At 44.2% G+C, this 13,667-nt stretch overlaps 1 protein-coding gene and 1 long non-coding RNA gene across 6 annotated transcripts in view; one reads left to right on the forward strand and one right to left on the reverse strand.

The window, feature by feature from the left end:
• The window catches only part of LOC140393868 (uncharacterized), a 191,829-nt gene that overhangs the window by 33,930 nt on the left and 144,232 nt on the right, over window positions 1–13,667 (reverse strand). For 3 of the 4 annotated variants that reach the window (XM_072480416.1, XM_072480417.1, XM_072480418.1), the window contains 4 exons: window positions 11,041–11,081; window positions 10,867–10,945; window positions 10,592–10,729; window positions 3,578–3,667 (listed from right to left, as the gene is read on the reverse strand). In XM_072480416.1, the coding sequence (XP_072336517.1) occupies window positions 3,578–3,667; window positions 10,592–10,729; window positions 10,867–10,945; window positions 11,041–11,081 (348 nt within the window). The remainder of the gene's footprint in view (window positions 1–3,577; window positions 3,668–10,591; window positions 10,730–10,866; window positions 10,946–11,040; window positions 11,082–13,667) is intronic. The other variant, XM_072480419.1, reaches the window with a different exon arrangement.
• The window catches only part of LOC140393869 (uncharacterized), an 86,509-nt gene that overhangs the window by 13,043 nt on the left and 59,799 nt on the right, over window positions 1–13,667 (forward strand). The gene's annotated exons all lie outside the window — the stretch shown is intronic.

Below are 13,667 nucleotides of genomic sequence, written 5' to 3' on the forward strand. Positions count from 1 at the left end.
TGAGGAGCTGCTGACGTAGGGGGTCCGACTGAACATCGAAAATGATCTGGTCGCGTATCATGGAGTCGGAGGTGGGCCCGTAGCAGCAAGATTGCGCAAGGATGCGGAGGTGAGTGAGAAAGGATTGGAAAGGTTCATCCTTACCCTGCAAAAGCTGCTGGAACACGTAACGTTCAAAACTTTCATTCACCTCTACGCTGCAATGAGTGTCAAACTTGAGGAGGACCGTCTTGAACTTCGTCTTATCTTCATTATCTGCGAAGGTGAGAGTGTTGAAAATGTGGATGGCATGTTCCCCGGCCGTGGAGAGGAGAAGAGCAATCTTTCTGGTGTCCGAGACGCCCTCCCTGTCCGCGGCTTCGAGGAAGAGCTGGAAGCGCTGTTTGAAAATCTTCCAGTTGGCCCCAAGGTTGCCGGCGATGCAGAGCGGCGGCGGTGGGCTGATGTTATCCATGTTGCAGGATGACGGAATGCTGGCCGAAGGCAGATCACTCGCAGGTAGGTCAAAGAAGTGCTAGTATCCCACCACTCCTGGTATCATGATGTGTTGTGTGTTCTGGATCACATACAGGTCACAAACACTTGAAATACTGCAACACTATTTTATTGAATCACTAACTGTTTAAACATACTTAGACTGTGGGTTTATACGATACTAGCTTTAACTAAAGACCTCTGCCTTGTCCTAACCAGTCGATGCACTCAGCACATGGTGAATGTCTGTGTTGCAGGCTGTGAGCTCTGTCCTACTAGCTAGCTGCAACTCGAATGGGCGGGAACTCTGATGCTCCCTGTCTTTATAGTGCGTGTGCTCTCACTGGTGATTGGCTGCCACGTTGTGTATGTTGATTGGTCCCACTGTGTGTCCATCAGTGTGTGTCTGCACCATGATATACTGGTGTATATTATGACAAGTAGTGCCCCCCTTTGGCCACTCGGGCACCCAGGACTGCCAGCCCACAGTGCCCCAGCCCCGAATGAAGCCCCCCTGCCCGCAGATCAACCCTCCCCCTGCTGTGGCGGCACCAGATTGAGTCGCAACCGCCATGCTAAGTTCGCGACGGGTGAGACCATATGGATCCCACGCCATCGGGAACTCGGCCGGTCGGGGATGGAGCATCGCAGGGCGGGCCTCAGGCAATGGCCTGAGGCCGTGGATACGAGGCGCAGTGTACTCCTAGAGTACGCCACTTTTCAGGGGGCGGTGAATCCGAAAATCTCCGCCGTCCCCGATATTGGCATCAAAACGGATTCTCCACCCCGACGCCGAATGCGATTTCTGGATTCGGAGAATCCAACCCTATGTCTGCAGGTGATGGCGCCAAAGAGCATATGGAAGGAAAATGGGATAAAGATAGATAATTCGAAGTCTCTGGAGGTGACAGTGTAAACGCGCAAAGAGAAGCAATTGCAGGTTTGCAGTTGTTTTCACCAATCATCGAGTAAAACCACACAAGATCAGTCAGAGGGAATTGTACAAAAGAGAACTAATGGGGGAGGATGTCATGGCATGACAAATGCTGCAGCAATGCTGAAAAGGATATTAAAACAATAGACAGTGTACAGCATAGATAGACCTTTCACAATTTGAGGATGGCCTAAATCACTTCATAACCAATCACATACCTTAAGGGCAAAATGGAAAGGTTTTGTTCAGCCTTCCTGTTCAGTGGGCAAAAATGAATGAGAACTCAGGGTGGCACAGTGGCAGCAGGAAATTATATTTTATAATGTAATAAGTTGAAGGTTCCCAAACAATGCCAAAATACAAACATTATAAAGAGAAAACCAAGCTTAACAGAAGCAGCTTTAGTGGTGGATGAGATGTGATAGTTGTCCTTGAGGTCAAAGGTGATTGTGAAGCTAAGAACACTGATAAATGAAGGAAGTCTGATAAAGTAAAGCCATTACAAGGCAGTAAAACATAAGAGAAATAAAGAAACTGTGGCTTTGAAGAAAGATGATTTTCCCCATTCCAATGAAGGAAATGGAGAACAAAATGGGGGTAATTTAGCCACTGCACTGCAAGAATGTGAGTATTAGGAATTTTTGGAAAAAACTTACATTTATAAAGCTCCTTTCGCATCATCAGGATATAGAAACATGTTTACTTTAGAAATGCCATCACTGTTGTGATCAATGTTTTGAATGCAGCTTGAAGCTACAATGTCCTGATTCATAAGTGAGAGGGATGATAGTTAAGAAGGAAAGAACAGCCAAAATATTTGTGAATAGAAAATGGTCCACAGCAAAACAACCAGATAGACCCAGGGCCGAACTTTAGAATGCAGAATAAAAAGTGCAAGTTTTTGGCGGCACGGTGATGCAGTGGTTAGCACTGCTTCCAGGTCACTTCAATGTGGAGTTTGCACATTCTCCATGTGACTGTGTGTGTCTCACCCCCACAACCCCAGAAGATTTGCAGTGTAGGTGAATTGGCCACGCTAAATTGCCCCTTAATTGGAAAAAAAGAATTGGTAACTCTAAATTGAAGAAAAAAAAGTACAAGTTTAAATACAATTTTGGATGTCAGCTTCTCTCATTGTCCAAGTTTCACCAGTTCTTGCATATAGCCTGCAGGAGGAACGCTTCATAAAAAAACAGAGCCATTAAACTGAAAATGGACAGGAATGAAAGGGAAGGAAACCATCTGAATTAGTCACATATACATGCACTCCCCATCAGCTTAACAAAAAGCATCAATGAAAAAAATCCTGTGAGAACTTAATGGTCTTGAGTGTCTTACCCTTCTCATGGAATGGGGAGCTTTGATGTATTTTAAAAGCTATGAAGAGAAAATAAACTTAAAACATTTAAAATCATTACTAAAATATGAAAAACACAAATGACAAAAAATATAGCAGAACAGTAGTGATAAGAGCACGTAATTGTTGGACTTTTGTGAAACATCTGACAGATCGCAAATAGCCTTTAAAATAGCGGAAATAATCCATACTCTAATTATTTATCATAAGAAATTACTTTATTATAATATCGTCTTTGATTCTTGTTTTTATTGCCTTATCTACCGAATCTGTTTTAATCTCTCATAGATTCTGTTTGTCCGTCCTTCTGAATTATCCATTCAGGAATTTGGTTTTCTGTATTCTCCAAAATCTTTAGTTTTATCTTATGCTTTTCTGTTCTTACTGACGTTTTTGTCTTTGTCCACTGTTATCTCTCACTGTCCAATCCACCCAGTCTCTTCTAATCTGACCTTCTATGCCTTGATTTACCATTCATTGATTTGGCTTAAAATTCAGGCAACAATAATACTTAGGTGAATGCTGTAATTGTTTGCATTGCATTTGCACACTGTAAGGAACTATTGCAATGTAGAATGAGCAAAATAATGGAGCAAAGTTGATGGGCATTTTAGATGATGGCATTGGTTCTGATTCCCCACATTTATGTTAGAGAGGCTCAGTGAAAATAGGAACTTATTTTTTCTTTCTTCTTTTGGCAACCCATACTTGAGCCTTCATAAAAAGACAAAATATGGAACTTTCACAGCCCAACATCATTTGAATCAAAAATAACAAAGTGGAGAAAAATAATGAGCAGCCCAGATCACTACCTTACATCCAAATGTCTTTCTGTATTCTTGAGTTCTACTGACCCATTGGTTGATACGAACTGCAACTCTCACATAAAGGCCTATTGTGCCCTATCATTATAAATAATGATAGAATTAGATGCAATGGTACAGTTAATGCATCCTATTAGAAGCTGCTGAGTGTGATCATTGATATCTGGAACTGTTCAGTTAATGTGATTCTTTTCAAAAGAGCCATTTTCTTACTTGCTTCTTCACGTGACTTTGGCAAGCGTGGTTAGCCCATGGCTTCTCAACTTCGCATATGCATGAGCTTTTACACAAATAGCGTAACAGAAATAAAGTTTTAAAATTAGAAGAAACAGGAGGTGAAACAAATGAAATACGTGGCGCTACAGTCATGTCGCCCGTCAGTCGACATTATCACACTTCCAATGTTGTATCTTTTATTTTCCACCGATAGTCATTCCGTTTCATTTTATTATTTGATATTTTTTTAATCAACTTAAACGTTCCTGAGGATGATCACACTAAGTGGCTTCAACCATCATTCCACTTCTGAGTCTGTCCTTCAGCTACACTTCATGCTCTTTGCTGTACATCACCAAACAAAAATCCCAGTGACGCAGAGCCATATCAGGCCTGTGTATTATAACATGCAACATGCTGCACGTGACATCATTCTCCATTTAACTGTTGAAATAGGAGCTTGTGTTGAGTGAAAATGGTTTGTGAGGCAGGGTGAAATGAATTGTCTTAATATCTTTAGATTATCTTAATTATCAAGTCAAGTTAGACTGGAACCTCCTCCAGTAAATAGGCGAGCAGGTCAAGTATGCATGCACAGATGCTATTAAATAAATAACCATAGAAATATATTGATATCCTCAGAGACTTCCAGTAATCATAGATTAGAAGGGAAATTATAAATAAGCTAACGTATGAAATAATCTTGGCATTCACGTAACATGGGAAATAGTAAATCAGCAGTCTGTTTTACATTCCACCCAACTATCTTTACAATTTAAGTCAATGCTGATTAGACATTGGGCATTTGTTGCTGTCACCAAAATCCAAGTCCATGATGCCTACCCCTAACCAGATCCACCGGGCTAGATGTTGGTCCTGGTTGGCACTGCGGGCTCTGCCCCCTCATGTCCTCTTCCAACCCCCCCACCCCTGCATCCCTGGCCTCATTGGTTCTCAGCACCATGGGGGCTGCTGGACCTGGCGCCCGTCCCTGATGTCAGGGGTACCTTTGGCTGGCCCTCACCAGGAGCTACTGTGGGTGTTGCCTTAGGTGGGCTGCCGGTGGGGGGGGCTGTGAGTAGAGGTACCCATACGGCCAGTGTCACTCTGCAGAACCAGCGGCCAAGGTGGGTGGTCAGTGGGTGCGCAGCAAGATGGCCGCTGTAATGGCGATCCATGCCTGGAAACCGCTCCTGTCCCGTGCAGGGTTCCCCCTGTTCCCCCCATACCCCCGCACTCCCTCGGCCCTGTGAGGGCCCCCGCCCCACCCTAGCTAGCATGGCCAGTGCCCAGGTCTGCAGACCGTAGTCGCTCCTCTCCAGGTCTTACCTCCTCTCTCTGTCCCTCATCAGCCACCACACCACTTTCATTATTTTTAAAAGCACAAGTGAACCGTGCCGTCAGGAACTCGGCACAACGGTGGAGGAGAATTGCGGAGGCCCCAGAGATTACTGGATCGGGCCCGCTAATGACATGCAAACCGTGTCTCATGTATGTCCGTTCCGGTACGCATTGATGCCGCTATTGAGGTGACAGAGAATTGCGATTTATTGCCAAATCGGCACCAGCCGCGTTGGCAAATGGAGAATCCATCCCGTCATCTTCTAGATAAGATGCTAACTTGAGTTTTAGTCTGTTTTTCTCGAGTGAACTTAAAAGATCCCACGGCTCTATTGTGAAGAAAAGCAGGCCAATATTTATTTCTCAGCAACATTGTTAAAGCAATGGGCTCTAAGAACTATCACACTACTGATAGTGGGACCTTGCTATACACAAATTCACTTCATAACAAATTAAGTCTGACATTTGAACAATAACTACACTTCAAAAGTACTTAATTGACTATTAATTGCTTTGGATCATCAAAAGGCCATGAAAAGGCATGTTATAAATGCCAGTCTTTATTTTCCCTATCAGCACTGAGTCTCAATTAAGAGAAAATCAATGCTATCGTCTTCTACATTTCTCATTCAGGTGAAAACCCCTCTAGGTTAACCCTATGTTGCCCTTGGCATCAGCACGAGGATGATATCGATGCAAGCACATGCTTATGCCTCACATCAGCTACAGTTACAGGGCTTTTTTTTTTCATTATAAAATGTGGAGTCAGCATTATGAATAACCATCCCAAGAGGCAGGATTTGTCTAAAGACTATTCCCTCCACACACAAACCTTTCAGCCTGACCTCTGTGGGGCAGCTAGTAGCAGCTGTCACATGTTGACTGATTTATGCTGTACATCTCTGCCACCAAGTGGCTCGATACAAAGCTGTTTGTTTAAACAGGTGAAAAATTAATTAACACCCTCACTCCTAATAAAACAATCTGGACTTTGTACTGCCCCAAGACGTCAAAAAACACTTGAGCCAGTCGGGTGTTTGATCTGCAAACCCAATATAAACACGGTTACTGATTCACAATAACTGAATACATCAGTTCCTGTTTTATTACCTGACGTGCAAAGATTTTTACCGCTGCCTTGGTGGGGGAGTCACACACAATTGATCTATTTATAGTTATGGCATATGATTTACATTAAGGCTCATTGTGGGCGGACTTTTCCGGCCTCCCAGCCGCGTGTTTCTCGGCAGCGGAAGATGGGTGTGCCGTTCGCTGGCGGTGGGATTCCCTGCTCCCACCGCTATCAATGGGAATTCTCGTTGAAGCCACCCCACGCCGCCTGAGGTGCGCTGCCGACGGGACCAGAGAATCCCACTGTCAGCGAATGGTCAGAGCATTCCGGCCCGTGTATTCAAGGGAAAATTAGATAAGCACGAGTGAGAAATGAAAAAAGGTTATATTGATGATTTTTAGGGATGGGAAGAAGTCCGTCGCAACAGCATGGACCAGTTACTCTGCTCTGAAACATTTTGCAGGGCCCTCAGGTACAGGACTGGTGCATGGCAACAATAGATCAGACTGTTCGCCGCCCTCCCCCATCTGACCAAGATTTGGAGGGAATGACACATACTCACCAAGCAAAACCAGAAAAGACTAAGATAAAGTGGTCAGAAGTGCTTCAAGTGTTGCCAATGTAATCATAATCAAATGCTTCACCTAGGCTGCTAACCACACAAGTTATAATGTAAAAACTTCAGAAAATGAGTAACAAAAGTAAGTTAAAAATTAATTTTTTCATTAGTGCTAGCCATAAAAGACACTTGCTCGCTCAACAAGTTCATAATATGGAGAAGCATATTCTTGCTGCCTTTGCCTCAACTTAATTTCAGCAATTGTGAAACCCTCATTTGTGCTTTTGCACCACCCCATATTCATATATGCCAGTGCTCCCCTGAGCGGTCTCCCATCCCCCACCATCTGAGCATTTCCTACTCACTAATCAGCCCTGTTCCTGCTGAGCTATGTTGACTCTCTAGTCCAACAGTGCATCACATCTTCATGTTCGTATCCCTTCATGCTCTCACATCTCCCATCCTCCGTAACCTTCTCCAACCATGGAACCCTGCCCAGATGTCTGCATGACACCATATTGGAAGGGGCAGTAAATCATTCAGATGAGAATGGGAAGTTGCAAAAGAACATGGACAGTTTAAGTGAGCGAGCCAAACAATGACAATTGGAGTTCAATACAAGCAAATCTGGACCCAAGAAAAATAAATTGGACCTATTTTCTAACTGGTGAGAAATTAGGGCCAGAATTTCATGCTTTCCCGCCAGTGGCTTTTTAGTTCGTGTGTGTGTGTGTGGCAGGGGGGGGGGGGGGGGATGAAACTGATGACAAGGGATGAAGGGATGTCCCAACCATGCAGTCATTTTATGCTGGGATAGACAAAGCCTTGGACAGAACTTGCCTTTGCCCCAGTTGAGGCCCTTAAGTAGCCACTTAATGGCCACTCAAGGGCCATTTACCACCAAACCTCAGGTTATAGTCTGGCGGGAAGATGTACTTGGTCATAGAATCATAGAATTTACAGTGCAGAAGGAGGCCATTAAGCCCATCAAGTCTGCACCGGCCCTTACAAAGAGCACCCTACCCGAGCCCACCGATCTACCCGATCCCCGTAACCCAGTAACCCCCACTTAACCTTTTTTTTCTTCAATCATATAGGGCCTTTGTCAGAGTTATTATTAAATAATTTACAGTGCAGAAGGAGGCCATTTGGCCCATCAGGCCTGCACCGGCCCTTGGAAAGAGCACCCTACCCAAGCCCACACCTCCACCCTATCCCCGTAACCCCACTCAACCTTTTTGGACACTAAGGGTAATTTAGCGTGGCCAATTCACCTAACCTGTACATCTTTGGACTGTGGGAGGAAACCGGAGCTCCCGGAGGAAACCCACGCAGATACGGGGAGAACGTGCAGACTCCGCACAGTGACCCAAGCCGGGAATCAAACCAGGGACCCTGGAGCTCTGAAGCAACTGTACTAACCACTGTGCTACTGTGCTGCCCCTGCTGATCGCATTATGGAATAGTGCGTACAGCTTTGAGCCTGTGCCTTAAGGAAAATATATTTGCCATGGAGTGGGTGCAGTACAAACTTACCCAAAGTATATTGGGGTTTAGAGAATTTAATTCTGAGGGAAGGTTGTATGACTTGAGTTTGTTTGGGTATAGGAGATTGAGAAGTATTCTAATCAAGGTCTTTAAACAGCTAAAGGATCTGATAGGGTAGATACAGAGAAACTCTTTTCTCTGGTGGTGGAATCAAGAATAAAAGAATGTCGATGCGATGCAGCGGCCTCAACACACCCAAAGGGGTGTCCAGATGAGTCCATTAAATCTCGCAACAGGTCTTCATTGAAAATCGCGATGCTAGAAATGTTGCATGAGACTCTATGGAATCTCATGGCACATCACGATCTGGATATTGCTCTTGCTGGACAAGATCCAGGCGCGCATATTTAAATAAGCCATTAGGCTATTTGAATAGGTGCTCACCCGGTTCCCAGGATTCACCAGCTTTGCCAGTGAGGTCTCAACTGGGTGCCATTTGGCACTGGTTCATAAAGTTATGAACCATTCGTGTTGGCACCTCGGGGGTCTCGCTAGAGATTTGAGGCCCCCGGGTGATCGGGCACTGGGCAGGGTGACACCCTGACACTCCCTGGGCACCTGTGCCCCTTGGCACCGCCTGCCTGGTACTTTGGCACTACCAGCCTTGTCCGGATGATACTGGCAGGCTGGTAGGGCGCTGTCGAATGCCAGGCTGGCAGTGCCAACGTGTCCAGGTGCCAGGTTGCCCATGCCAGGGGTCGGACCCTTCGTGTTGAAAGCAGATCTGTCGGATACATGGAAGTAGTACCTTGGGAAGGTGTGCTCAGGTTCCAAGGTTGGGCCAGGTCAGGTCAGGTGGGGCCAGCTGTCGAGACTGCTCCGGCCTTGGGGATGCGGATCAGTGGCAGGTCGTTTGGGCCTTTGTGGGGGTGTGTTGAGAGTCGGGCCTGGTCGTGGGGAGGGTGGTAGAGGGAGGGGGACTTGCAGGGGGGATACAGTCCCTGGGGGTGTGGTTGGAATCACTTGGATTGGGGAGTTCCCATCGTGGGCATCGGGGAAGGGTTTGGAGTGGGTAGCCCCATGGGCATGAAGGAAGTCCCATGGGGGAGTTTCTGGATGGAGGTGGGGGAGTCGTGTGGAGGAGGAATGTGGGTTGTAACCTAGCCAGAGCTATCTGAGGTTTGCGATTTAAAGAGTGATTTTGATGGTTCCCAGCGCAGGGAACTATCCAGAGGAAGTTTTCACTTCCTGGAAATTGCCGTGCAAACATGACCTGGAAATGACAGCCAGCAACTCGGAAGTTACGGCTCTTTGCATTGGGATTCGGTCATTAAGGATGGAATCAGGAAGCATTTTTAGTAGTAAGTTTGTGTCACCCTCCTCCCCATAGACTGTGGATACTTGAACAATTGCAACTTTGAAGACTGAGTTGGATCGATGTTTATTAGGTAGGATTATCAAGGGGTATGGAGCAAAGACCGAAGTTGAGTTGTAGATCGGCCATGACTTAAATGAAATAATGGGTCTGTTCCTTACCTTATTCCTAATGTTCTGCCACTCAACCTCCCTCTCCTTTTTTAAGACCCTAATTACAACTTATCTCCGTCTAAATTTTTAGTCATCCCCAATATCTTCTTTGGTTCAGTCTTAATATGTGTCTGATTGTACTTGGGATATGTTCCTGTGTTAAGTGCCCTGTATAACTGCAAGGTTCTCATTTTGAGAACCACATGGCTAGACATGAAACATAGCTAAACAAAACCTCAAAATGAAATGAAATGAAAATCGCTTATTGTCACAAGTAGGCTTCAATGAAGTTACTGTGAAAAGCCCCTAGTCGCCACATTCCGGCGCCTGTTCGGGGAGGGGAGAAATATAATCAAATTCTATGCAATAACGCAAATTGCCTCAGTTCAGAATTTAGAATAGGTCGGTCAGTGGTCGTGGAAAAGTAGATGGGGCGGGAAGACCATGTTTGATCTACTGAGTGAAGAGGATCATGCACAGGCATAAAGCCTTCAGTGGAAATCCTAAAAATAAATAAAATGTTATCTGTCAACCCTTTTTAGAGTTATGAGAATTTGATCTGCCCGACAGTATCTACTAAGGAAAACCGGAAGCTAAAATTCAAACATACTTATTATACATTAAAATCTAAGCCCATGCAAATATAATGGGAACAACATCTTAATGTTAGTATCAAGTGCCAACTCATTCTTTTGAGTGTGATACAAAAGCCATTCCTGTTATACGCGAGTGTGTGAATGTATTTGTGAGCAACATCTGTGCGGCCCCCAACCCAAACTAGACTAAAATCCCACTTTACCTTTTTGCTTATAAAGTGTTGAGAACTGACACTTTGAGCATCATCCTTCTCAAACACACATCGCTTACTCGCAATGCCCTCTAACGGTCGGGTCAGATAATTAGGAGGGCATTTCTTTGTCTTGACACTGTCACTTCTCTGAAAAAAAAGACATTAAATGAAATCCAATAATGTGCCTCTAACTCAAAATGCAAATCGAAACACTCTTACTCTCATTTACATGTTTTATGCCTTTTTATCTGAAAATTAGATATATAAGTGATCCTGTCACTCACCTGGATTGCCATTGCATACTTCTCAAGTATGCCATCAATCTTTGCTGATGGAGACCTCGGCGGAATTCTTAAACTAGCACTATTGGAAAAATTCAAATAGTGAATCATAGAATCTTCATGATTATTATTAAATCATTTTCTTATATTGTATGAATGACATTTCAGTACGCTCACCTTCTTTGGAATGGGTGCTTTTTCACCTCTGGATTTGTAACCTTCAAAACATAAGAACATAAGAACATAAGAACTAGGAGCAGGAGTAGGCCATCTGGCCCCTCGAACCTGCTCCGCCATTCAATGAGATTGTGGACTCAGCTCCACTTTCCGGCCCGAACACCATAACCCTTAATCCCTTTATTCTTCAAAAAACTATCTATCTTTATCTTAAAAACATTTAATGAGGGAGCCTCAACTGCTTCACTGGGCAAGGAATTCCATAGATTCACAACCCTTTGGGTGATGAAGTTCCTCCTAAGCTCAGTCCTAAATCTACTTCCCCTTATTTTAAGGCTATGCCCCTTAGTTCTGCTTTCACCCGTCAGTGGAAACAACCTGCACGCATCTATCCTATCTATTCCCTTCATAATTTTATGTTTCTATAAGATCCCCCCCCCGCATGCTTCTGAATTCCAACGAGTACAGTCCCAGTCTACTCAACCTCTCCTAGTAATCCAACCCCTTCAGCTCTGGGATTAACCTGGTGAATCTCCTCTGCACACCCTCCAGCGCCAGTACATCCTTTCTTAGGTAAGGAGACCAAAACTGAACATAATACTCCAGGTTTGGCTCACTAACACCTTATACAATTGCAGCATAACCTCCCTAGTCTAAACTCCATCCCTCTAGCAATGAAGGACAAAACTCCATTTGCCTTCTGAATCACCTGTTGCACCTGAAAAGCAACTTTTTGCGACTCATGCACTAGCACAACCAGGTCTCTCTGCACAGCAGCATGTTTTAATATTTTATCATTTAAATAATAATCCATTTTGCTCTTATTCCTACCAAAATGGATAACCTCACATTTGTCAACATTATATTCCATCTGCCAGACCCTAGCCCATTCACTTAACCTATCCAAATCTCTCTGCAGACTTCCGGTATCCTCTGCACTTTTTGCATTACCACTCATCTTAGTGTCGTCTGCAAACTTGGACACATTACACTTGGTCCCCAACTCCAAATCATCTGTGCTACTACTTTCCCCTTAAGCCATGCATCTTTATCTTATGCAACAACCTTTTGTGTGGCACCTTGTCAAAAGCTTTCTGGAAATCCAGATATACCACATCCATTGGCTCCCCGTTATCTACCGCACTGGTAATGTCCTCAAAAAATTCCACTAAATTAGTTAGGCACACCTGCCCTTTATGAACCCATGCTGTGTCTGCCCAATGGGACAATTTCCATCCAGATGCCTTGCTATTTCTTCCTTGATGATAGATTCCAGCATCTTCCCTCCTACCAAAGTTAAGCTAACTGGCCTATAATCACCCACTTTCTGCCTACCTCCTTTTTTAAATAGTGGTGTCACGTTTGCTAATTTCCAATCCGCCGGGACCACCGCAGAGTCTAGTGAATTTTGGTAAATTATCACGAGTGCATTTGCAATTTCCCTAGACATCACTTTTAGCACTCTGGGATGCATTCCATCAGGGCCAGGAGACTTGTCTACCTTAAGCCCCATTAGCTTGCCCATCACTACCTCCTTAGTGATAAAAATCATCTCAAGTCCTCACCTGTCATAGCCTCATTTCCATCAGTCACTGGCATGTTATTTGTGTCTTCCACTGTGAAGACCAACCCAAAACACTTGTTCAGTTCCTTAGCCATTTCCTCATCTCCCATTATTAAATCTCCCTTCTCATCCTCTAAAGGATCAATATTTACCTTAGCCACTCATTTTTGTTTTATATATTTGTAGAAACGTTTACTGTCTGTTTTTATATTCTGGGCAAGTTTACCCTCATAATCTATCTTACACTTTATAGCTTTTTTAGGAGCTTTCTGTTGCCCCCTGAAGATTTCCCAGTCCTCTAGTCTCCCACCAATCTTTGCCACTTTGTATGCTTTTTCCTTCAATTTGATACTCTCCCTTATGTCCTTAGATATCCACAGTCGATTTTCCCTCTGTCTACCATCCTTCCTTTTTGTTGGTAAAAACCTTTGCTGAGCACTGTGAAAAATCGCTTGGAAGGTTCTCCACTGTTCCTCAACTGTTTCACCATAAAGTCTTTGCTCCCAGTCTACTTTAGTTAGCACTTCTCTCATCCCATTGTAATCTCCTTTGTTTAAGCACAAAATACTAGTGTTTGATTTTACCTTCTCACCCTCCATTTGTATTTTAAATTCCACCATATTGTGATCGCTCCTTCCAAGAGGATCCCTAACTATGAGATCATTAATCAATCCTGTCTCATTACACAGGACCAGATCTAGGACCGCTTCTTCCCTCATAGGTTCCATTACATACTGTCCAAGGAAACTATCACGGATACATTCTATAAACTCCTCCTCAAGGCTGCCTTGACTGACCTGGTTAAACCAATCGATATGTAGATTAAAATCCCCCATGATGACTGCTGTACCATGTCTACATGCATCTGTTATTTCTTTGTTTATTGCCTGCCCCACCATCATGTTACTATTTGGTGGCCTATAGGCTACTCCTATCAGTGACTTTTTCGCTTTACTATTCCTGATTTCGACCCAAATGGATTCAATCTTATCCTCCATAGCACTGATGTCACCCCTTACTATTGCCCGGGTGTCATCCTTAAATAACAGAGCTACACCACCTC

This window comes from Scyliorhinus torazame, chromosome 17 (assembly GCF_047496885.1).
Source record: "Scyliorhinus torazame isolate Kashiwa2021f chromosome 17, sScyTor2.1, whole genome shotgun sequence".
NCBI lineage: Eukaryota > Metazoa > Chordata > Chondrichthyes > Carcharhiniformes > Scyliorhinidae > Scyliorhinus > Scyliorhinus torazame.